This window comes from Styela clava, chromosome 12, assembly GCF_964204865.1.
Source record: "Styela clava chromosome 12, kaStyClav1.hap1.2, whole genome shotgun sequence".
In the NCBI taxonomy this organism is placed as follows: Eukaryota; Metazoa; Chordata; class Ascidiacea; order Stolidobranchia; family Styelidae; genus Styela; species Styela clava.
In genome coordinates this window covers 2,076,927-2,102,662 of record NC_135261.1, presented here as the reverse complement: position 1 = coordinate 2,102,662, position 25,736 = coordinate 2,076,927, and the positions used below count along the sequence as shown (strand labels likewise).

General features: G+C 36.2%; 1 protein-coding gene across 2 annotated transcripts in view; it reads left to right on the top strand.

The window, feature by feature from the left end:
- The first annotated feature begins 396 nt into the window (after positions 1 to 396).
- Positions 397 to 25,736, top strand: part of LOC120329279 (prolow-density lipoprotein receptor-related protein 1-like) — a 151,017-nt gene continuing 125,677 nt past the window's right edge. For both annotated transcript variants that reach the window (XM_078118342.1, XM_078118341.1), the window contains exons 1-15: positions 397 to 2,389; positions 3,540 to 3,671; positions 4,461 to 4,592; positions 11,569 to 11,697; positions 12,336 to 12,503; positions 13,767 to 13,978; positions 17,344 to 17,545; positions 18,751 to 18,913; positions 19,469 to 19,629; positions 20,766 to 20,861; positions 22,134 to 22,301; positions 23,022 to 23,153; positions 23,660 to 23,807; positions 24,589 to 24,676; positions 25,343 to 25,493. In XM_078118342.1, coding sequence (XP_077974468.1) covers positions 2,263 to 2,389; positions 3,540 to 3,671; positions 4,461 to 4,592; positions 11,569 to 11,697; positions 12,336 to 12,503; positions 13,767 to 13,978; positions 17,344 to 17,545; positions 18,751 to 18,913; positions 19,469 to 19,629; positions 20,766 to 20,861; positions 22,134 to 22,301; positions 23,022 to 23,153; positions 23,660 to 23,807; positions 24,589 to 24,676; positions 25,343 to 25,493 — 2,209 coding nt within the window. In that variant the 5' untranslated portion in view covers positions 397 to 2,262. The remainder of the gene's footprint in view (positions 2,390 to 3,539; positions 3,672 to 4,460; positions 4,593 to 11,568; positions 11,698 to 12,335; positions 12,504 to 13,766; positions 13,979 to 17,343; positions 17,546 to 18,750; positions 18,914 to 19,468; positions 19,630 to 20,765; positions 20,862 to 22,133; positions 22,302 to 23,021; positions 23,154 to 23,659; positions 23,808 to 24,588; positions 24,677 to 25,342; positions 25,494 to 25,736) is intronic.

Below are 25,736 nucleotides of genomic sequence, written 5' to 3'. Positions count from 1 at the left end.
TCTATAGAGTTCTAATTTGAACTTTAATTCAAATACTTAGTTAAGCTTATAAAATTCTTCTGTCGCCCAAACAAAATGACTAGTGCTGTGCCCTTGCAAGAAATCAAAAACATTTTGTTGGAAATAATCCACGAACTAGGGAGAGAAGATAACGCCATTGTCTTGAATCAATTCACTGACAGACGTGATAATGACGCCGTTGCACTGGCGCAGAATGTATTCCCTTTCATTGCGAAGATTGAGCAAGATGTGATTGGTCGGCATGGATTTACACCTAATGAACGCGGACTATTGGAATTCGTACATTGTGTACGTTTCTACGAAGATCAAAATGAGGAGATAGCACGAATGCATAGCAGGATCAGATCTTATTATTTGCCACCTATGAAATTTTAATATCTGGCATCCCTCATCTGAGGCTTGCGTATCCTCGACTCATTCATGAGGCTTACATTGTATGGCTTACTTCCTGCCAAGAATAAGCTGATATACTCTCTCGAAATATGACTATGCAGTCTTGATTACAAGCCACAGAAATAAGATAATGTCTTCAATATAAGCTAGATGGCGGACATGGGAGCCATATCAAAAATTATTTGTTGGTAATTAATCTCCAACATAACACAAAATAGGACAAGCATTCTCAAGAATTCATTTTCCATATTGTATATTCAAGTATTTTTATTGTCACCTAGAGTGATTTCTAAATGCATGCACAAAACATTTTTCAAACAGTTGAATTTCTTACTCATTAAAAACAACTTCTTATATACATCGATACTACAGAACATAGAACATTTTGATTATCTCAAATTAAAGTTTTGGACACTCGCTGTAACAACGGAAACAATTTGTGTTGTGCCAAGGCATCATTATACACCAGAATACACAGGTACTTGTTCTGACCCGACATTCCCCTTCAGACGGATCGCTTTGTGATGGACAATCTGTCTTGATTTCGAGCCACGGAAATAAGATAATTTTTTTAATATAACCTAGATGGCGGACATGGGAGCCATATTTAAAATTCGTGGCTTATTTGTTGTTAATTAATCTCCAACATTACACACATTTTTCTAGTGCAAGAGGACAAGCATTTCCAAGAATTTATTTTTCATATTTTAATGCCTGAAGTATTTTTATTGTCACTGAGAATTTTTTCTAAATGCACAAAATTTTTTTAAACAGTTGAATTTTTTTTACTTAAAAATAACTTCTCATCTACTCCATTGCTACAGAATGTCACTCTTGCTGTCATCACAAATTGACTACCACATAGTAAGCTAAGATTCTGGCCAGACACGCATCAGTAATCTTATTGCATGTTGTCAAAGTAAACCTGACCCAGTTGTTTTTTGCCAGAATTTGTTGTAAAACCATAGGTTAACCATAGGCACAATTACACATTCTATTTTTTCATGATCCCTACTAAGTTGAAAATTCGGAATATTTCGAAGTTTATTTTAAATTATTTTTTTGATTTTTTTATTCTGGTGAAATTGAAGGTAGTAACACTTGGCAACAACTGAGTTAGAGTTTATGGTATTTATGATATTAGTATACACCGACAGACTCAAGGACTTGTCCCAACCTACATTCCTTCTTTAGACGGATCTCTTTGTGATGTTTCATATTAATGTCATTTGAATTATTGTTTTCATCAGCGTCTTTTTGTATTCTTGTACCTTCTGAACAATGAACTACATGAGCAGCCGCTGGTACAAACATGTTTACTATGTTCTAAAAGGACAAGAACTTCCTCTGGTTCAACATCTTTTACCCAGCGTTATTGGAAATTGCAGATTGTCATTATTGGACACGATCGTCTTGTTATTATATTGTTGATCATCATGTTAATATTTCCTTTCTCCATTCTCTTTTTGTTGTGAAAAAATAGCTTTTATCATTAACCACCGGACCAAATGCTTTGAAATTTCCAGTGGTTATAGTTTCAAAATTTCTGCTAGAAGGCTATTGCATGTTGGCGTTTCATATTTACATATATTTGTGGTGTTAGCGATTTTATTTATTATGTTTCATGCCATTTTTTTGTATTTTTTTATCTTTAGTAATTAAATTTTAATATGAGGCTCTTCGCCTTCAAACCGTAAATTTTTAGCACCTGGATCGTTAGTTGTTATACAGAATTATACAGCATTCCCATGTGGATAACACCTATTAGAGTACAGTAAAGAGCAAAAGGACTCCTGGGATTTACGTCCGCTCGATATTAGCGGTGGAATTACGTTTGATCTGCGCAGAATGGGATGTACGAAGTGTCAGACTATGGAATTTATAAATATGCAAAATATATTAAAATACTTGCTTTTCATTTTACTTTTTTCTAAAAATGCACTTCTGCAAGGAATGGAACCTCCATCTGATGCAAGTGAGTGAAATTTTGGTTTCACATTCCATAACATTTTAAAGTTTCAATGGGGCGTGACCAAGCGGCATCAGCACTATGTCATTGTATTGATACTTTTCTGGCCAGTTTCGGTTCATTTGTTGCCATGTATGAATAGTCTTTGGAGGGCACTGATGTAAAATTTGGATTTTCTTTGTTATGTGTAATTTCAAAATTTAATAGCCAAGGGTGTTTAGGTACAATATAGCATGGGCAAATAGTTTTTTTTAGTTTATATAATATCAAATGTAAAAAAATAGGAAACCGATATAATTTCTGTTTATAGCCTATGTAACTTTAACGTATTTCAAAATTTTCATTAAATATAGCCTGCTTGGTATTGGCTTTTATGCGTTTTTCCCTAACTTCACCAGTTTTGTAAATATATTCAATAGCCTACATCTTTTATCATTTTAGAACATATCATATGCAGTAAGGCGTCGTTGTGGCGTACCACTTTGCCCTGTGTATTGTACTGTAGTGTTATTTGTATATTTCATGACTGTTAATCTACATGTTGGGGTACATGTCGCACATTCGTGTCTCAGGCTCAGGTTACCATGAACACAATTAAATTAAAATAAAAAGATATTTTATATTCTCGTCGTTGTCATGGATTGAATATTGTGCGACGGAAACGGCCATTATACAATAAAAAAAGTCGGCTCTTTTAACGAGCACGTAATGGCTTCAATTGCTCCTTCACACAGAGTACGGTTGCAATAAACGCATCTCGAGTCCGCAGAGGTTTTCGCCGGTGAGAAAATAGTCCGCGACCAAAAAAGGTTGGAAAACGCTGTCCTAGTATAACGCATCAGTCCTAAACTGCTGTTATAATTGTTAGGGTACATGTCGCACATCTGTGTCTTAGGCCAGTAAGATCTTGAACATGTATCCCGTCTCTGTTATACTGTTTAATTATTATGCAGATACTGTTACATTTTTGAGGCAAATAAACATACATACATACAAGTGATACACTAGCTTATTCAGTTTTGACTATCTGCGATTTATATAGCCTACTTGGCATGGTGGTATGTAAGTCTTCAAAATTAGCTGTTGCTATCCTCTACATTTTAAGATTTTAAGCTTTACTTTTTCTAGTGTTTTTACTAGTGATAAATCTTTTTAGAAATTGACACCCAATGCACTGACCAGCAGTTCACATGTTTGAGAGGATCGAAAAAATGTATTCTATCAAAATGGAGATGTGATAGAGATCTGGACTGTGAGGACGGCTCAGATGAAAGAGGTTGTGGTTCAGGTAATACTCTTGAAGTATTTTGTATTTATTTTCTTCTACAACATAGTTATGTCTTTCTCTCTGCTCTGTACAAGAAGCCGCTGATAGGTTTGTTTTTGCTCTATTTTGAAGAGACTGAAATCATTCGATTTTGCATTGCCTCACCAATACTTCACCCTTTTTTTATTTCTGGGAGAGTTAATTATATATGACCAACCGCGACCTTTCGTTCTGTTACCAGTCCATACCGGTTATTACTTATCGATCTTAAGATCGGTAAGTATATTGATAGGTATTTGTCTGTGTGTGTGTCTGTTAGATGAACGCGATATCTCGCGAACGCGTGGTTGAATCTGCTCCAAATTTTGCATGTGCATGCATCTTACCTCGGACCAGAAGCCTATAGATTTTGGGTTAATTATGTCGAATAATTAGCGAGTTATTAACTAATTACCGATCTAAGTTCGATAAGTCTTCGGTCTCCGACCGATATTCTCGTTATAATAGTTAACTAGTTATTTGTTTCAGATGCATGAACTTTATTGTGTAGAAAGGCGCAAACCAACTAGTGGTTATGTGGACCACCCTACGACACCAAGAAATTTAGCAATCTTCTCTCAAAAACATATTTATTCAGAGTTGGTATTTGTTCCTGTTTACCAACAAATTGCAGTCAAAACTTTCAATCAGAACTAAATAGGGAGTTGAGGTCACAATTATTGTTGTAACTCATGGTTAGGGGGATTTAAACAAGAGTCAAATATTATTCGAATAAACAGAGTTCTGAAAATTATTTATTCCCATCACCAGATCTTGCTTCTTGCAAACCGCACGAGTTCTCCTGCAGAGATAGATCGGAAAAATTAACATGCATCGCTCAAGGATGGACCTGTGATGGGGAAATGGATTGCCCAGATGGCTCTGATGAAGCTAAAGATATGTGTAAGTTAAGATATTTTTCGGTGCTCCAGAAGTGTGTGTACCAATATGGAGGTAACTAATTTCGCCTACTTTACATCAAGTTGTGTAAAGGGACTGAAACCTATAGGCAGGGGGTATATTCACTTGGCTAACACAACACAGACAGTCCCTGAACTCATAATGGAACTAAAAGAAGGAAAATCGGAATACAATTATGGCCTAACCCTAACCTGGTACACACACTACGGGGGTACCCTTTTTTTGGTACCAAAATGATGCAAACTCATTCTGAAAAATACACATTTTCAAGGCTTTTGATGGAGCGTTTCTCAGGTACAGTGATGTTATAGTGAAGCTCTTACATAAGGGGGTGTGCAACATTTTTTGTCGGTAAACATCATACCCATTTTCAGAAATCTAACTGGGCCACAGAAAAAATTTAGTTTTTTGAGTTGGTTGCAATTTGCAACGTAAAGGCCAATTTAGTTGTTGTTTCATTGGGGTACTTTGGTTATGAACATTTGTTGAATATAGATTTATGTTAGGTTTGTATAGAATATGTTGTATGAATCCTGGGGGAGATGAAAGTCAATAAGACGGCTTAATCATATGGTGAAACACGGCCTCTCAGTCAGTCACCAGTTAATATCAGGTAATGGATTAGTTAGCCAGTTATTTGTTTCAGATGCATGGACTTCTTCCTTATTAAACTCTGAAATTACAACTAAGTTTCATTTGATTAGATTGTGATGAAGGAAATTAATAGTAATTAACTATTTCCTATTGGTTGGTGAATAGGAAGTATGTTTGACAGCAGGAAGTTATTGTTGATTGATCTTTTTTGATCTGGTATTTTATGATTTATTTTTCTCCTTTAGCTTTCTTCGCTGTCCTTGTGAGTTTGGAGAACTTAGTGTTTGTATAAAATCGTTGTTCATATTAATTTTATGGTTTCTTTGCACTTTTATGTTGAACCCACGTTTCCTAACCGATGAAGGATTCCCCCCCTCCCCCCACCCCTCAAGGAGAAAATTTTGTTGTTGTTGAGGGGAATTTCACTTTGTATTTGTTGTAGTATTACCAGTACTAGTATTACAATACTTATTTATGCACACATTGAATAAATGAATTAGACTGTACAAAAAAGGGAGAGCGACTTGTGTGTATATCAGTCAGTCAATCATTAGTTTATTTTATCACAAACCGAAAGTAAACTGTAGACAAACATAATTAGGAAATATACGAAAATGAATTTCAGTGTTAAAGGAGACGCGATAAACCAGTAAGGTTATCGAGCAGGGTCACCTACGAGGGAGTGAGTCTAACATTAAATCATACTAAGAAAGGAGGCGCATGTAAAATACTAACAAAAGTCACAGTTTGAGGCACATTTAAGCGACCCGTTATTCTGGTATCACTCTAGTTAAAGGAAGAAGACGACTCCAGACACCACAGGCCGGGGTAACTATGGAAACCGCGGTTCATTGAATGAACAACCAAGAGTAGATAAATAGCTTACAATCCATTGAAAATTGAATAAATAAAGTAGTTTTCCTGTCCGTAATTCCTGTTTACTGAATATTGAATGTATTTGTTTGCACGGAATCATAAATATTAATGTTTTGCAGATACAGCAGGCAGTAGACATAAATATTTTGAATTAATAATAAATGCAACTACCGTATCTTAAGTGATTCAAGAGTCCTGCTGCATACTAACACAAATGTATTTCTGTAACATTTCGTCAAACCAAAATCAGACTTCCTCAGATAAGCATGCTATCCGCAACACTGATTTTACTTTTCGTTTGAGAAGAAAACTCCCTGTTTTTCTTAGTTTCATTGCTTGATAAGGTTAACACTTCACAGGTTGTTTTCACTTTGTTGAGCATGAATTGTTTGAACATAATGGGATTTGGAATCTACCAATCAAAATAACACTATAAATACCACTGGAATGATAAACAAGGGGCCACAAGCCCTGAAAGGTTGCTGCTTTAGAATGTATTTGAAATAGTGGATTATGAAAATGAAGGTTATTTAATTTAAACATAAAACTCCAATGTGTGTACACATACAAGTGTTTGCCGTGTCAATATTCATTGTATGTTGATATGTTCATGAAGATTTGATTTGATAAAGCAGAAATGCGCTAGAGTTATAAGAGGTTATTCTGATTCTGTTGAACTTTTACCCGTTTACAGTAAATGTACATACAAGACAATAATGATTTATGTCCAAAGTTTTTTTTTATCCATGAACTTGTATTCGTGTTTGATTGTACCCAAAAGTTCCAGTAATCTAGAAGTTAATATGTTCCCTCTAGGACAGTGTTTTTCAACCGGGGTGCCGCGGCACACCGGTGTGCCGTTAAATATTGTCAGGGGTGCCGTGGGAAATTCTCCAAGTTGTGTGTATATGCGATGTAGCGTCCGGCAGAGTAATCATGTAGTACTGTTCTATATCAGACCGTGGCAGCATCTGGTGGCGATTTTTTTTTGTCTTTGTTTTTATTTGATTACTATTCAAGATGTCCTATTCAACATCTTTCTTCAATGTTAAAAATATTATATTAACAATATAACACTTATATTGTGAATATTAGGTCTTTTCCCCATATTTTCAGCTGGTGGTGTGCCGCGAGATTTTCTCACTTAAAAAAGTGTGCCTTGGCTCGAAAAAGGTTGAAAAACACTGCTCTAGGATATGTTTCTAATGGTTTGGGTTTTTGTAGTGTATCCTGCCTTTAGATCTTTATAAACAAGCATCAAGTTTCCATTACACAACACTATTTTATTGTAAGAGCCAAGCACTTCATAATTAAGACATGTAAGACACCATAGCAATAACAGACAGTTTTGTTTTTCTGGATCACCGTGTATCATAGAATATACCATTAGTATCCTGTCTTATATATTCAATCCATTTTGTCATTCTGCCTCAAATAACATTATTTATTATTATTACCACCTACTTAGATTCAATTCTAAAACCATCAGATATTTGAAAATGACCTGTGGTTAGGCACAAAATAACAGTTGAAATTTAGAGATATATTTTTGTAACACACGGACAGGGACATCCTAAATAAATAATCAAATGCTAAACTAACTGTTTCATTTATTCTGCAATTCTATTAAATAAATTCAAACCATTTTTCCATTCTGCCTCAAATAACATTATTTAATATCATCACCTACTTAGAAGCACTTATGACCAGAGAGTGGCGACATTTAGTGTAATATAACACACTTGACCTTTATTAATCTGCTCCGAGTATCAACGTAGATATTGATATTGGAGTGCCAAAGATTAATTCAGATTGGAATGGATTTTCTCATAGAATGCTTATTCCTGCTGTTTTCTCTAAACAATGCCCTATACAAACAGCCACTGATATCTAACAGTGCGTGAAAAACTATCTTTTTTGTATGGTCGAAATTTTTCAGCTTAGCATTGCCTGCTCAATTTATTATAGTACACCCTAAGTGACACTTTGGACATGGGATTTGAATGGAGATTTGTATTCTATGATACTTGCACAGCTAAGTCTGACTCTTTAGCCCAGTGGTTTCCATATTGCGACCTGCGGGCCTATTACGGCTCATTTAATGATTTAATATGACTCGCCAAAATTGTTCAACACTTCATGTTTTTACATTTTTGCGTTCTAGAGACCGCCATTTGTTACGTCATTACCAAAGTTTAAGCACATGTATATTCGTATCAATCCGAATGTACTGGTAGCTCAATATATAGTTGTTGGTATCTGCCCTTGCGGGTGCTCCCCACTCTCGACTGGCGAATATTCTTTCGCTTCTAATTTTAGCCCCCGACTTTTGTAAACATGGCTTTAGCCAGTAAGTCGTTGCACGTACAATTTTTCTATCGCTTATAATTGATAGAACTATTTTGTTTCTGTAAGCAGTGCAACCTCTGGAACTCTGGCATATATTTATACAGATGTGGTACTTTGGTCATGTTAGTTGTATTGCCAAGGCAAGACCCATTACACAACACATGTATACACATTTAGGCTTGGGCATAAAAAAACAAGTCTTTATATATAACATTCTACCTGATTGACAGTAGTCTTGTATAACTGCTTTGAATTCGAAATTGCTGTCTACATTGTGCCATAAAAGCACAGTGTAAACAGTGTAACTCTATCAAACAGGGAGTGATGCCCATGTTATTTCATCTTGAATTGAAACTAATGTACCTAACTCAAGTCAGAAATTTAAACAGTGTAACTCTTCAATCTCCTGTGAAATAGCTTTATTCGTAAAGAAATATCAGTTAATAATTTATTTTCCTGGCGTGTACTGTATGAATCGTTTGTCCGCTCTTGAAGTGATATTTCGAATCACGGTTTGTGTTTTTTTTTTATAAAACGTTTCCTTATTAATTAAAGCGATGGCAGACTCATCTTTGTGTGAAATTACGGGACATCACCAAAGTGGTAAGAGCTACTGAGAATACAAAGAATTAAATGTTAGTAAACACCGATCGACATTATTAAAGGAATTTAATTAAATCATAGCACAGAGAGTCAAAAAACAAAACCCATAAATTTCTTAATTACTTAGAAAAAATGAAAAAAGTTGTGTTCGATTGTACCTTAAAGTTTCAGTGATAGAGGAGACTTTGAACTAAAGTTATGTTATCTCTTGAATATGTTCCAAACGACCGGGGTTCTGTTTTATTCTTAGTTCACAATGTGATTTAGTCATGAATAAGATATTTACAAGGTATAACAAGGAACGGTTTGGTCATGGATATTTGAAATAAGAACAGAACACAACTAAATACCATTAAAATTCCAAAGAATGAACTTAAATTGTGAATCCATTCAGACTCGGAAATGTTAACCGCACTGTATAATTTGTCATTACATGAACCCACAGGAATTTAGGCCAATTTCACTGTAAGCTGACATGAAGCATCGTTAGACTTGATGGGTGGTCTTGAATAATTGTCGAAATGAATTTGTAAGTCAATATACCCATCCTGTTCATTCATAAATTTATTTTCTAAAAACTATGTATTTTCTAACAAGGCCGGGCAAATTTCGGTCCGCAGACCAGATCCGGCCTACCAAGAGATATATCCGGCCCACCTGTGTCGGCTAAAATTACGAGCATAGATTTTATAGATATGAATTCCCGTTGAGAATATCGATGAAAATAAGGTCATAATGACTCCGATTGTTACATTGTGCTTATTATTATTATATAAACGTTAGCCAAGTTGTTGGACTATAGCTGTTATAAATAAACTGTGTTTTATTCATAGTTTCGAGTTTTGAGCCTTCAGTAATCAAGTCTATTACCTGTAACTGGCCCACTTAGAAAAATAACTGGCCACCGCTGGTTTATAAGATTGTTGTGTGTACAAAAACTTCTTACCTTTTGGTTTCTATTATTGTGACATGTAGATATTTTATTGAAAGAAACGTTGCAGATAAATACAGTACTAAAATACTAGAGTTAATACAGTATTTCATAGGTTTTTGAGCGTTATCAGTCGTTCAACTTGTGCTTTGTAGACTTTATGGGTCAAGTACTCAGTCTAAGTGGTAATTAAATAGTTAGCTATGTTGTCAAGATTTGTTTTGGTGTATCAGAAACCGATATTTGCATTTGTAGGGATTTGGTTACTTGAACTGATTGGGATAGGGTTGGAAAAAATGAATTGCTCAACATGAAAATTTAACAGTGAAATAATTTCATTAAATTGGTTAGGCCATAATTTTATTCCGATTTTCTTTATTTTAGTTCTATTACGAGTTCGGGGACTAGCCAAGTGACTCCCGTAGTATTTGTACCTGAAATTATGGCCTAACCCTAACCTGGTACACATACTACGTTCCAGTGTCTGAAATCTTGGTTTCTCATACTTCAGGAGTACCCAAATAATCTTAATTTTCTAACTACTAAGCCATCTTACTTGTTGAATACAAAAATTTTATTTTATCTTATTCAGTAATGGCTTGAATTGTTCTAGGGCAGCGGATCCCAACCAGGGGCCCATGACCTACATATGGGTGCACAGAGCACTTGATAGGGGCCACCATGCTAGGTGCAAAACTGACTTTAGCAAGTTAACTCCCAATTCTTCCTATTTTCATTGCTTGATAAGTTTATTTCACAGAGTGTTTTCACTTTGTTAAGCATGAATTGTTTGAACAATATGAGATTAGGAATTCACCAATCATATTAACACTGGAATGATAAACGGGGCCACGAGGGCCAATAGCAGCCTGAACGGGGCCACAGGCTATAAAAGGTTGGGGACCACTGTTCCAAGGGTTCTTGTTAGCTATCGCAAGAACCAATCTATACAGGGGTGTAGCCAGGGGGGTGGGGGGAGGTTGGGACCCCCTTTTTGAAATGTTACAATTTTTTTTGGGGCTCCCGAAGTATGCGAACCAAGATGGCGGACATCGGAATGTAATATGTGTACTAGGTTAGGGTTAGGCCATAATTTTAGGTATAAATACTACGGGAGGCTCTTGGCTAGTCTTCGAACTGATAATAGGTCTAAAATAAGGAAAATTGGAAAAAAATTATCGCCTAACCATAACCTGTTACCCATGTTACGTTCCGATGTCCGCCATCTTGGTTCGCATACCTCGGGAGCACCTTTTTTTAGTTTTATACATATCAAATTTTCAATTTTTCGTTGCTTGAAAACTTTTAGACCATCATGTCTCTTGAGACTCGCGCTTTTACCTGCTGGCTTTTACAGTCCAACTTGGCAATTAGAAATTTCCTCCTTTCTTTGGAGAAACACCGCTTCACCACGCGAGTATTAACATCCTCAGATAGCTCGGCGATGGTGCCAAGTTTGCCAAATTATTTTATTGCGTTAATTCAATTTCATCACTTTTAGTTGAAAAGAACTTCAGTTTAATCAACTTGGGCTCAGATTTTGTTTAGCTATTTCAGCCTTTTGACAGACGTTCCTTTCTTTAATTTTTTGATTTGTTTAACCAGGCAAAGCCAAATGCAAGGTTGATGAAGGTAACTGCTACAGCGATGCCTCTGTTTGTGTCAAGTTCAGTCAAATGTGCAACGGAAGAGTTGAATGCCCTGATGGATCGGATGAAGGGAATCATTGCTCAGGTATTCTTTATAGCAGTGTTCTTCAAATTTAGCGTAAAATTTAATAATACAGAAAACATTGAAAAAAAAATTGACAATTTTTTTAATTAGACTGATGTGCCTAGCAATGTTCAGGTATTCTTTATAGCAGTTATTTTCAAACTTTTTCCGTCACAATCCACTTGGCACGGCTAAATTTTTTCGTACCTTCCCAAAAATCAAAAGTGAAATAAATTAAAATTTATTAATACAGAAATATTGCAGAAAAATAATAAAAACAACAATCCTTCCAATGATATGCTTGTATGTTTTCGCACAATAGATAGAATCTTGGCTGGTATTGGTCTGTGCGAGCCCCACAAGGAGGGGGGAGGGGGAAGGAGCATAGACAATTTTTTGAGCGGGCGTGGAGCTAATTAAAAATTAAAATATTTGTTAGATTTGATCTTGCCTGCCTTATTTTGGATATTTTCATTTCTTTATTTTTAAATTTCTTAATTATGTACACATATTTTCATCGTGTTTTTTAAATAAAACCTACTGTCGCCTTACTATCTGTTATTTGTAGCTTATTGTTAGCTAGGCGATTAACACAATAAAATTAAAATGAAAAACATTTTGAATCCAAAAATACAAATAACTTTTTGTTTTATTTTCAGAGGTTCTCTTGCCTGGAGTGAAGCAGCCTGAGTTCTGCAAGAAATGCCAGTCATTTTGCACTGTTCGACCATACATTGATCAAATCGACGACAATGCAGAATATCAGTACACTTGCTATTGTGGAGAAGGACAGAAGCTGAATCCTTTGGATAATAGAACATGTGTTGGTGAGTGTACTATGTGTTCAAAAGTGTGGCGGACACCGTATCATAGTATGTGTACCTGGTTATGGTTAGGCCATTATTTTAGGTACAAATACAACGGGAGTCACTTGGCTAGTCCCCGAACTAAAATATAGAAACTTGGAATAAAATTATGGCCTAACCTTAACCTGGTACACATAGTACATTCCGGTGTCCACGATCTTAGTTCACATACTTCGGGAGTACCGGTGGTTCTAACGATACTGATGCGCTCGCATATTCTCGCACATAAGATCAGATCTTGGCTTGATTTCGGTGATGGTGGGTCTCAGTACTGGTTCCAAATTTTTCAAATTTGATCGATATTTTGTTTTAACACAAGTTAGTGTCGAAAAATATTTTATTGCGTCCCCCATTGAGCTATTTTGCGACCCTCTGGGGCTAGGTAATAATTTCCCTTCTGGGTCGTTGCTGCAGATATTACAATAAGACTAACACTTGGAATAATTTGGGTAAAAACAGTCGGGGTGATTGGGTGAGTTAGGTAGAAGATTGAACATGGGTGCAGACATTAGTGTACCGTACATCCTATATCAGGGCTACTCAACTATTTTTGCTAAAGTTCCGAATACTAAACTTGAAAAATCTTGGGTTCCTGTCTGGACAGAAAAGGTATTTCACACTGCACCTATCTAAATTTTAGTGACTCTATCTTTTCGATTAAAAAATTAAGAAAACGCGAGTTGTGGAAAACTGAGTAACTGCAATATATTCCACATCCTTTTACATATTCAAAGTTAAATGGGGACAATCCTCCCAAAATAAATAGTTGAGTCGCCCTTTCCCTTCCCATACGCACCTATCACAGAAAATGGTTGCAAAAGAGAATTAATGGATATGTCATATGATAACGATTATTGTTATGTTTTACTTTTATTAATAATAACGGTAAAAAGTGTCTCAGAATCCTTCAGTTCATTTTCACTATAAATGTTAAACTCCTTAAAAAGATCTTTTCAGTTCAGAGCTACGCGCGTATAAGCCAAATTTTTAGTGCGATCAGAGTTACTCATGTATAAGTCGACACTTAGTGCGATCAGAGTCATGCGTGTATAAGCTGAATTGTTAGTCCGATCAGAGCTATGCGCATATAAGCCGACCCCTTAGTTTGGTAACATTTTTTTGAGTTTTAAACTCAGTTATATGCGAGGATATACAGTAACAAAATTTCAAAAACTGAAACCTCAATAATTCTGTTTTTTAAATTATCATAAATTCTTATTTCAGACATAAATATGTGCGAAGAACACGACGTGTGCGAGCAAACTTGCACTGATGGTCCGTTGCTGACGTATAAGTGCTCGTGTGCTCCTGGATTTACTCTAGAAACCGGTGTTTCGCTTTCTGTTTCGGGAGTTTCAGTCTCAGTGCCGAGCCATTGCAAAGTGAACAAGGCAAACTCAGCGTATATCCTGGTTGCAACAGCCACCTCTGTAGAAGTGAGTAATTATTTTGTCGCTCCGTAAGTATGTGCACCAAAATGGACGGAGGTATTCGTATCAAGATGGCGCACAACCTGAAGCCTTACCTGGTACACATACTATGTTCAGGTTGTGCGCCATCTTGACGTACATACTTAGTGAGCATCTTTATTTTTAGCTTTGTATGCCTTATTAACTGTTGTGTCTGTGTTGCTAGAGTTGGAAGTTTCAAATTCCTCGCAGTTAGGAGTGGGTTTTTCAGACCTTTAATGGACAAAAATGGGGGCTCCCGAAGTATGCGAACCAAGATGGCGGACATCGGAATGTAATATGTGTACTAGGTTAGGGTTAGGCCATAATTTTAGGTATAAATACTACGGGAGGCTCTTGGCTAGTCTTCGAACTGATAATAGGACTAAAATAAGGAAAATTGGAAAAAAATTATCGCCTAACCCTAACCTGTTACCCATGTTACGTTCCTATGTCCGCCATCTTGGTTCGCATACTTCGGGAGCACCCAAAAATGTAAATGAAAACATAAGTTAACAGTACAGTACTGCTTCAGAGTGGAACAGGCTTACGGGCTTTCTCTGATTGGCCATCTTACCAACTTTCTTTTCCCAGGGAAGAATAGAAAAAATCATATAATATGATAAAGTGTTTGTTAGACACTGCATCACAAAAACAAAAAGCTTTTTAGTGCCATTGGTTAATATTGTCCGGTAACAATAACTATCCTCATATCCCAAATAGACTAGTAAGCACCCACATGTGTGTGGTTCGCCATATCGACACCTCAAAACCAAACAGTGCTAAGTCCACTTTTCCAAAAAATGACATTTTTTAATTGCTGATTTTCCTGGACTTAGCTCTACATTTTGGTCTATTTGCCTTATCTCCAGGTGCTCTAGATCTCAAGACAGCTATGGACGTCACATAACCCTGCTTTTTTTAGGGCATTTGAGAACTAAACAGAGCTGTGTCTACTATAGTGGACTTAGCTCTGGATAACTGCATTGTAAGTTCGGGCTAAGTCCGTTTTTGGACATAGCTCCTCTCAAAAAATATAATACAAAGCGCTAAGTCCATACCAGCCTCTATAATAACATAATTAAGGGGCCCTAAGTCCAATAACATTGTTTCTGGTCCAGAAAATTGAGAGCCAAAAAGGGTTAAGTCCAAACCCCCCCCCCAAAAAAAAATTGGGGCGGAGCACAAATTTTTTTATACCATTTAAATATGGCCTTCATTGTAACTTTGGTGGACCATAAAAACTAGACATCCTCGATGTAAGGTATTAGAGAAATAAAAAAAAGAAACAAAAAAAAAAATGTTTTTTGCGTTTTTCTCAAAACTAGAAAAATGGACTTAGCCCAATTTTGATTTCATGCGTCGATGGTTAAGCCATCCTTCTCAGCTTTCCTCACTCCGGGATAAATACGTAATTCAAAATCCAAATCTCTAAACAATAAGAAGGCAGCGGAGATACAAGGTGTCCATAAAGTCCCTTTTACAATTTTAAATTTTGTTATGAAGTCAGTTCTCAACATATATTAATCAGGTTTGATTTGGAGATACAGGGTGTCCATAAAGTCTCTTTTACAATTTTAAATTTTGTTATGAAGTCAGTTTTCAACATATATTAATCAGGTTTGATGTTTTTTAATCAGTAATTGTTCTAGTATTTAGTATGATTCTCAACTAGTTATGTAGTCTGAATTAACACAAGCTGAAATGCTGGAGGAATAAAAACCTATCAAAAATAATGACACGTGTCCAAAATGAGGACATTCTTAGAAATACGGACAAAATAATTTTAAGAGAAAGACCTTCAAAATAAGGACAAATCTTAGAAATCAGGACGTTATTGCAGCCCTGCATATATATATAAATAGCTTCTTGTCAATATCTTTATTAAGAGCAAACGCAATTACCTTGATTGGTGTCTTCAGGATTAAAGTACCGCGATATCAGTTTGCATTCGGCAGCTGAATGGCGGATTATTGAACATTCGATCGATACTATACCATCTTAGATACATTAGCTCTGACACTTATTGAATGTTTTAGTCAATATCTATAAATATTAAAGTAGGCGTTGTCAAAATGGGTTAATTTTAAACCTGAAACATGGTAAACATGTTTCTGTGGGTGGATTTTGGCTTTGGGATCTGTTTTTACAGGTTTTATAGCTTGAAAGAACTTATTGTCGATTTTTCATAGATTTTTTTTCATCATGACCCTATCACCAATTTTTTTGCGATCCTCAGGAACTAAAATAAAGTAATATTTAATAACGCAGAAAATATTTTAAAAAAATAAAAAAAATTGACAATAACTCTCATTATACATACTGTTGTGCTTGAATATTCATCGATGTTTATATATAAAGTGTTAGCATGTCAATACTTTAATAATGTTCTTGAAACAAACCGCGACTCCGTTTGAGCCCTTTCGCGACCTACTGATGTTCATCGATGTTTATATAAACTGTTAGCATGTCAATACTTTAATAATGTTCTTGAAACAAACCGCGACTCCCTGATGTGTCGGGACGCCCAATTTGAAGAGCGCAGCTCTAAACCAGTGTTGTTCAAGCATATTATTTGGAATCTAAATTTATTCTAAATTGGGTTATATTCAACATAAAAAGATTCACATATTTATAATATTCAAAAAAGATTATTTTGAGTTGTTTCTACAGTTATTAAAAGTCAGGTAATCCTAAAATTGTGTCATTTATACATCATTACTGTTATGCAAAAAGTCAAATAGTGTACATTTTTTGATACTTCCGAAGTATGTGACCCAAGATGACAGACACCGGAACGTAGTATGGTTAGGGTTAGGCCATATTTTCAGGTACAAATACTACAGGAGTCACTTGGCTAGTCCCCAAACACATAATAGAACTAAAATAAGGAAATTTTGGAATAAATTATGGCTTAACCCTAAACTGGTACACATACTACTTTTAGTGTCAGCCATCTTGGGTCACATACTTCGGGAGTACCCATTTTAACCCCTTTTTTTGGGTTCACGAGAAGATTTTCAGGGGTACTTGGATGGCAGTCGAGTTTTTGTGTTTTTTTTTCAATATCCTTTAACAAAGGAAAACTAAGTAACTACCAGATGAAAATGAATGCCAATTGAAACTCAGCGTGCATTTTCACTGATCTAGCGTTGTTGTGATTGTGACGCAACAATGTGCAATGCACAGCTTTTCAGCCAAGCTGTGAAATCTCGAAAGGCAATGATTTAGATTCTCTAATTCGTTTTAACTTGTAATTTTTTTTATCATCTATTATGCTGGTGATTGAGCCAAAATGTAGTTTTCTTTTTTACTTTGCGATCTCAAACAGTAAAATTTTTTTTCAATGACAGGGAATTTCTCTCACTGGTCAAGTAATACCTTCTACAGCAATTCGAGGAACACATACTTCGCTTGCTATGGTGACTGATGTTGCAGGGAAGAGAGCCTGCTGGATTGATCGATACAGGGATGTATCGGAAAGCTTTTTTGTGTGTGCTCCGTTGAATAAACTAAGAAGCACAAAGAAGATACCCTTATTATACTCTGTGCAAAGTGAGAGTTTGTTATTGTATTCCACATTTTTTTAAAAATTTTTTCCTCACATAGTGCTTTGGTAACTTAACCCTTTCCGTGCGGTGGGCACGTATACGTACCCACGACAAAAGTCGCTAGATTGCGGCGGGTACGTTGATGTACTCCACTGTTTTATTTAGCAATCGGTCGCAAACTGTTGGTCTAGTTTTTCCGGGTTTTAGTTTATTGATAAGAAGTCTTCTTCGACATTAACATAAGCGACGGTAAATCTCACTTTGTTTACGACGGGAATTTTATTTGCGGCGGAACGAGGGAGTGTTTTTGAAATTTATGCAAATTTCGGTGTTTTTGGGTGGTAATAGAAGACATATTATCCCTTCCATCTACCAAAGTATTTTGAGTTGGATCACGAAATTGCTACAGCAATATTATGCTATTGTTCGCCAACCACGAAGCGGTAACAGTAAAGAATTTAGAGAATATTTCTATTTTTTATCACGGTTTGAAGTTTCAACTCCCAAGAAAAATAAATGTCTTTTTTCTATCCTGTTTGTGACTCAGACCACCACTTTTGGTTTTTTTAATCGCCAATTGCAAGCTCTTCAAATAAGCTTTCCAACGAGCCGTCAGTGGGCAGCAGAGGATCATTAGTTTTTCGTTAGTCGATCGATTAGTTGTGGGGGTTCAAATGCATAAAATCGGCGTAGCAAATACGATTATTTAATAAAAAATAAAAATCGCATGGAAAGGGTTAATAGTATTAACAGTATTTTTCATAAAAAATCTCAAAATATTAAAAGTGAAAAAATTTTCTGGTATTGTCTTCTAGTAATCTCATTGTAGATATTTTTAGTTTTTTTTTTCACATGAATGTTTTCAGTTTAATGATATTTTTCACATCAGTGTTCCCAACTGATTTTTGGAATCAGGGTTTCCGAGGATTTTCAAACTAGTGTTCCCATCTGATTTTATTAAGCTAGTGTTCAAAGATTGCCAAACGAGTTTTCACCAAAGATTTCCCAAACCAGTGTTCCCCTTACATTAGTGTTCCCAAAGATTTTATGAATCAGTGTTCCCCGAAACTTTTTGAGTTAGTGTTCCTAAAGATTTTTCAAACCAGTGTTCCCGAAGATTTTTCGACTCAGTGTTCCCAAATATTTTTCGTGCCAGTGTTCCCAAAGATTGTTTAACCTGCACTCATTCACCTATTATTTTATTTGCAGATGTGGAACAAATTGCCTTCGACTGGGTTACAGGGAACTTTTATTTTCTTGATGACATTGACAACCGCTTATTTGTTTGTGATCCAACGGGGAAGACATGCGTAACGATTCTTAGCTCGAACCTGAATAACCCAACTGGTATCGCTCTTGATCCAAAGGAAGGGTGAGTATCAGCAATTTAATCTATCATGTTAAATTAGGATTGCCATTCATTTGGGAGATATCTCTCAACAGACTGTTTTCCTCCACATTTCACGTATAAATGGTGTTCCTCGGAGATTTTTCAAACCAGTGTTCCCCGAAGATTCGTCAAACCAGTTTTGCTGAAGATTTTTCTGAAGAAGTGTACATGTTAACAGACTTAGTTTTCCTCCACATTTCATGTATAAATGGTGTTGATCCTGCCTCTAGCACAAAGACTCCTGCACATTTTATGTATAAGAGTGTTTTTACTCCCTTTTTCTTTCCTGTTCATATTATTAAAGGTCGTTTATCTCTTTTTCATTGGTCTCTTTTAACTTCCACGAAATTGAAACAAATTAATAGCTAAGTACCCAGACGTAGTTTGCCATCTGCTCAAATCGTAGTATTGTCCTTCTTGTACCCTGGGATAAATAGCGAAATCTTTCTCACAATTTATTGCTTGTTTTCCTCTCGTTTTACTTGTAAACTCTTTCTCCTTTTGAATGCAAAAAAAGAATTGTTCGTATTTTCTTAGGAAAATCTTTTTCACTGATCATGGAACCGCTCCGAAATTAGAGAGAATAAACATGAATGGAGCAGAACGGAAGCAACTTGTCATAATGAAAATTGTTCTACCACTCGGTGTCACCCTTGATCTATTTGGGAAACGAATATACTACGTTGATGCTCATATTAGTAAGATGTTACTGTTTATTCATTATAATATATTTGCTGAAATTGTGGTCCTGGGCTTTATAAAGCTAAGTGAAAAAGATACAGTGCAGGTAGTCTAATCTCGGTACTCGAAAAATTCGATAGCCAGCCAAAAAATTCCAGTCTAAAATGTTGCGGTTCTTGAAGATTTAGTTCTTGACACTCAAATTTATTATGGGGGCTCCCGGAGTATGCGAACCAAGATGGCGGACATCGGAATGTAATATGTGTACTAGGTTATGGTTAGGCCATAATTTTAGGTATAAATACTACGGGAGGCTCTTGGCTAGTCTTCGAACTGATAATAGGACTAAAATAAGGAAAATTGGAAAGAAATTATCGCCTAACCCTAACCTGTTACCCAGGTTACGTTCCGATGTCCGCCATCTTGGTTCGCATACTTCGGGAGCACCGGCTCTTGGCTAGTTTTCGAACTCATAATGGGACTAAAATAAGGAAAATTGGAAAAAAATTATCGCCTAACCCTAACCTGTTACCCATGTTACGTTCCGATGTCCGCCATCTTGGTTCGCATACTTCGGGAGCCCCTTATTATGTTTATTCACTTACGTCGGCAACCTACGGCCCGCGGAGCAATATAATCCGGCCCGCAACGCTTCACTGAATTATTGTAACAAATTATAGCTGTTTTGGCGATTATATTCTTTACGCAAAAGAATTTATGCATAGACTAAATTATATTATAACGTAACAATTACTCGTTTAATGAGCCTATAATTTAATTATAATTCAGACAAATGACAACAAAACGCAGAAAAGTTGATGCTAAGGGCAAATGGTTTAATGGCGCAAAAAATATTCAAATGTTCAGTCTTCGTGCGCTGCTTAAAATTTAACTTCTGATCTGTGTGATAAAATGTGATTCATCGGTCATCCATTCGATTTTTAACATTTTTAACAAAAATATGTGCGGCTCGTCAATGACTTGCAACCTTTATTTTGGCCCGCGTGCGACGAAAGGTTGCTGACCCCAGACTTAGATGAACATGGCTAAGGTACTGAAATGTAAAGAGTTGTGGAACATCCTAATATATTTCTGGTTCGGCCTTGCCCACCAGCAGTTTATAATCTTTGATTTGTTTATTAATTTTTTCTAGATTATGTGGAATCGATTGACTATGATGGAAAGAATAGGAAACTGATTGTTGAATCTGAAAGTATGCAGAACTTACATAGGATCACATACTTTGATGGTGGGTGTCAATTTTATTATGTTCCTAATTTCCTCAGATTCTGGGGGTCAAACCTCTTTAACTCTTTACATGCACAAGTTACATGCACTCAGTCTATACAAAATTCCCGATATTTTTTTACAACATTGTTTTGCGGAACTAAATATATCTCTATCTTAAAAATAAAGGACACTCATCTCTGATCAACTTTAGAGGCTATGTATACTGAGACACTATGTATACTGAGATCACTGTACTGTATTTTACTCAGAGATGAGTGTCCTTAATTTTTATGTGAGTGCTTGTGACTTTGCTTTAGGCAGATTTCATTAAAAAAAAATATTAAACTAAAGGACACTTATCTCTGAGCAAATTTAAAAGAAAACCCTTAAATGCCAAGAGACCTATATTATCATAGCAGTACATTACGGGCATTTACTCCGATGTAAAAAAGACTTGTCTTTTATAATACGAATGGCTAAGACTATACATGTAGATGACTACCGGTATACAAAACAATGCAGTCATTTTTGTTAGGTATCAGGTTTTAGAAATATACATATCGTAATTGCTCGTTTTTATAGCCCGGGCCCATATTTTTTTCAACCAACTCACTAACCGGGCCCTTATTCAAACCGGCCCTTATTCAAGCACGGGCGCTTGTTTTTTTCGATCATTACAATAATTAATATATTGTTATTTCCAGTTTTCAAGTATGATTTAAACGAGAGTAAAGAAAATTTTGACTTTTTCCGCGCACCGCAGGTACAAATTCGCAAAAGAAGAAAAGTTGTACGACGCCCTATCAATATTGAAACGACGCACTTGGGCGTCGCGGCGCCTAGTTTGAGAACCATGGTGTTACGTAATCAATGCTATCTGTCATGTAATTGGACGCCTAAGGCGTGAGTGTTCTCTACGGCGCTTAAAATTCAACAGCGTTGTGACGAAAGCGCTTCTTATTTCCTAATGTTCTCTACCACTGAAAAATCAGCTTTTACACCGGGCGGGTATTCAAGCACCGGCCCTATTTAATTTATGTTCTGTTCACACATGCGGCTATTTAAACCAAGTCAATATAGGCGGTGAAACGAGCATATACGGTGTATGCACTGTAATAGTTTTAGTAGCTTCTTGGATTTTCATGGTCGTCATAATTTCGCTCAGAGATGAGTCTCCTTAATTTTTATGTGAGTGCACATGACTTTGCTTTCAGAAATTTTCATGAAAAAATATTCCAAGCATATGTAATCATTTTAGGCATCAATAATCAAGTTATTTCCTTCTATTCAGGTTACCTTTATGCAACCAACTGGCAAAACCACAGCATAGTAAAGGTGAACGTATGGAACGGTGGAGCGCCATCTCTCCGACTAACCAAAACTAAAGTTACGACTCTTTATAAAGGCTTGAAGCAGCCTGGCAGTTTACATATAGTACATGATACTAAACAACCTCCAGGTAACTGTTCTAAGTCAGTTGTTGGCAAACTGCAGCCTACGCACAAATTTTTATGGTCTCCGAACGACTTCACTTTTAAAGGTCGCTTAACCATTTCAAATGGCCAATTTCTGTTAGTAAATATTGTTCGTCTTTTTTTTTTTTTGTATGATTCTATGTTAGACTCCCTTATAGGTGATGCCATTACTGGTCCATCGCGTCTCTCTTCATGTTGAAATACATTATTTATCATTTTATCTTTCTGTTTGTACACTTTCGTTTTTTCACTATGTGAAAAAATAAACTATTGACTGACTTTTAAAGCATAAATTACTATCTGCGCATGAATGTATGTCATAACAATGGCTGTTGTAGGTCGTTTGTTTTGTGGTAGTTAGCAAAAACACATGTCATTTACTTGCCGAATGTGTCGTTAGTTGTAATTAACACAGTGATAAGAGTTGCGTCATAATTTGTTGCAATACTTTTATTCGTGGACATTAATGTGTCCTACTCTCTACCCTCAGTGTGCATATTTTGTTCAGTAATACATGAAGTATGCAGATCTATTCTGAGTGATTTAAGAATCTTGCTGCACACTAACACAAATGTATTTCTGGAACACATACTGTTACATAACTAAGTTTAATCTTTAAGTTGTAGAAGGACTGTGCGCCCCACTGTCAAGCTTTTGGAATTTTATTTAGTTTAATAAGCTATATTTTCTTTATTTCTCTACAGTACCAGACAATGAAAATGCATGTAAAACACTAAAATGCCAGCACATTTGTCTTCTTGGAAGCAGTTCAAGAGAGGCTTCATGCTTTTGCAGAGCCGGGTATATTTTGGAGTATGACGGATTGTCATGTAAACGTAAGTTGGAAACTTCTGTAGTATATCTCAGAGCAGGGGTGGGGGGCACGGGTTTTGAACCAGGGGCCAAAAATTTCGCATACCTGGACTGGCGGGCCATGTAAGTGTGACATATAGAGTTATATTTTATGAACAATATTTACAGGGTTCCATTACATTTGAACCCACGTACATTTGAACCCACGACGATTGCACCTGCACACCATTGCACCTATGAAAATTTTTGTTGTTTTACGGATATTTGAACCCATACTAACCCTAACCCTTGGAAACTTCTGTAGTGGGTTTGAGAGTCTGATTCGAAATTTTCAACATTCTAATCTAAGGAATCATAACACTTAACTATTGTGGGGGATCTCTGGTTAAACATCCTCTACCCATATGGGTCCATCCTTTATTCTCCCATTTATCCCATTGTGAATTTCAAAAGTATTGAAGAAATTGACACAGACTTTGCATACCACCATGGCTAATTTTTATTGAATAATCATCCCATTTTTTTCTAGAGCCAAAAGAAGAACAAAAATTCTTGTTAATTGGGAAGACCAGACCAGGCGAAATAAAAGCTGTCAACATGTTCAAACCAGAACATACCATCGAGCCTATTGTTCCCATCGAGAACTTACAAAATCCTAAAGCAATCGACTATTACAAGTGAGTACATTTGTAGTGATTGACTTGTTTTATATAGTTTATTACCAGGGACGGCCAATATCTAATAGTTCACTATATTGAATACATCAAGGCTATTATTCGGAATTATTCGAAAACCAGCCGAAAAGGTATTCGAATACTTTGATATTCGATTCGTTTTGGACAACCCTGTCCATAATGTATAGCAGAGGTTCCCAAACCAGGGGTCGCGACCCCAAATTGGGTCGGAGTGATAAGTAGGTAGGGCCGCAAACAGGTCATGGGGTCGGTGGGGTCGCTGAGGTATGGTGGAGGATGGATACACAAATCATCTAAGATTTGACAAACCGTGTTAAATTTAGCAGTTTGTATCATGGCTTACTGTAAAACAGGCTCATAAGCGTCGCTCTATGCTTATGCTATAGAAAATGTACGTGCTTATTGTGACATCACTGTTTGGTTTTAGCTTATTTTACTTAATATCACCACATGACCAAACTCAAAAGTCCAGTGAAAGAAATTCTAAACTAAAGTTTCATGAAAAATATATATATTGACCTGGGGTCGCACTGGATGCTTGAAAGTTCTTCTTGGGGTCGTCCTGAAAAAAGCTTGGGAACCCCCGATGTATAGTTTGTTTATAATTCATATCATGGCACTGTAAATTGAAAGATTGTTCAGTTTTATGATAAATATTTTTTTGAAGTTGGGTAACCTATTAACTTTTTACTTTATGTGTGATTCTCATATTCTTCGAAACTGATTTTGGTTTGAACGTTTTTATTTTTTATCTCATAAACAGTGATAGTTCCGGTGATCGCTGGGTCGTTTTCTCAGACACGACAAGATTTGTCATTGCGAAACGGAAGATTGGGAGCTTAGTAGATGAGGTGTGTTATTCTAGCATTTTCCAATGGACTTCCATTATTTATTGGACACTAAGTTTACATATGAGTCGTTTTGCAAAATTGTTGTTCAAATCGTTAAGATTGTTATTTCTGTTGGTGTACCAAAATCCCTTTTCTTGGATTAGTTTCTAACTTTTCAGTACCGTGAGATGGCAGAAGTCTTTTGAGGGCACTGTCATTTATTTAAAAAAAAATTTGAGTGTTATGGGGTCTTATAATTCACCCAGAATTTTGCTTTTTCATTTTAATGTATGGTAACACTTTACTATGACACCGGGTACGCTTTCATATAACATTCGATAATATTCTTGTTTCAATGTTTAAGTATTTGAAAATTGCACTCTTGTTCACACTGTTTAATCAGTGGTTTCCAACCTTTTATCGCTCATGGCCGGCCCCCTTACGGAGGTTTTTAGAACTCATTGCCCCCTGTTTTATTTTATAGTGTTATTATGTTCAAACAGTTCATGCTTTACAAAATGAAAACACCCTGTGAAATAAATTCATCAAGCAATTGAACTAGGAGGAATTGGGAGTTTTCTTGTAAAGTGAAAAGTAAGATTGCGCTTGCAGTGGGGCCCCCTTTCAACTGCTCTGTGCCCTGGTTACTGGGCCATGTTGCTAAATGTTCCTTTTCTATATTTTCAGATTATCTTCAGCAGTGGCATCCATACTTGTGAAGGTCTTGCCATCGACTGGATGAGCGGTAATCTGTATTGGACCGACGATGGATTCAAAACTATTTCTGTAGCGAATTTAACTAACCCAAATGGATACCAGGATTCAACTAACACTACTGGTAAGAATATGATGATTTTTACTCTCTAGGAAGTACCATAGTATTGGGCGCTCCAGAAGTATGTGGACCAATATGGAGGTAACTAATTCTGTCCGTCAACTTTACATCAAGTTGTCTAAAGGGGCTGAAGCCTATGGGCAGGGGATATATTCACTTGGCTAACACAGACAGTCTCCAAACTCATCATAGAACTAAAATAAGGAAAATCGGATTAAAATTGTGGCCTAACCATAACCTGGTACA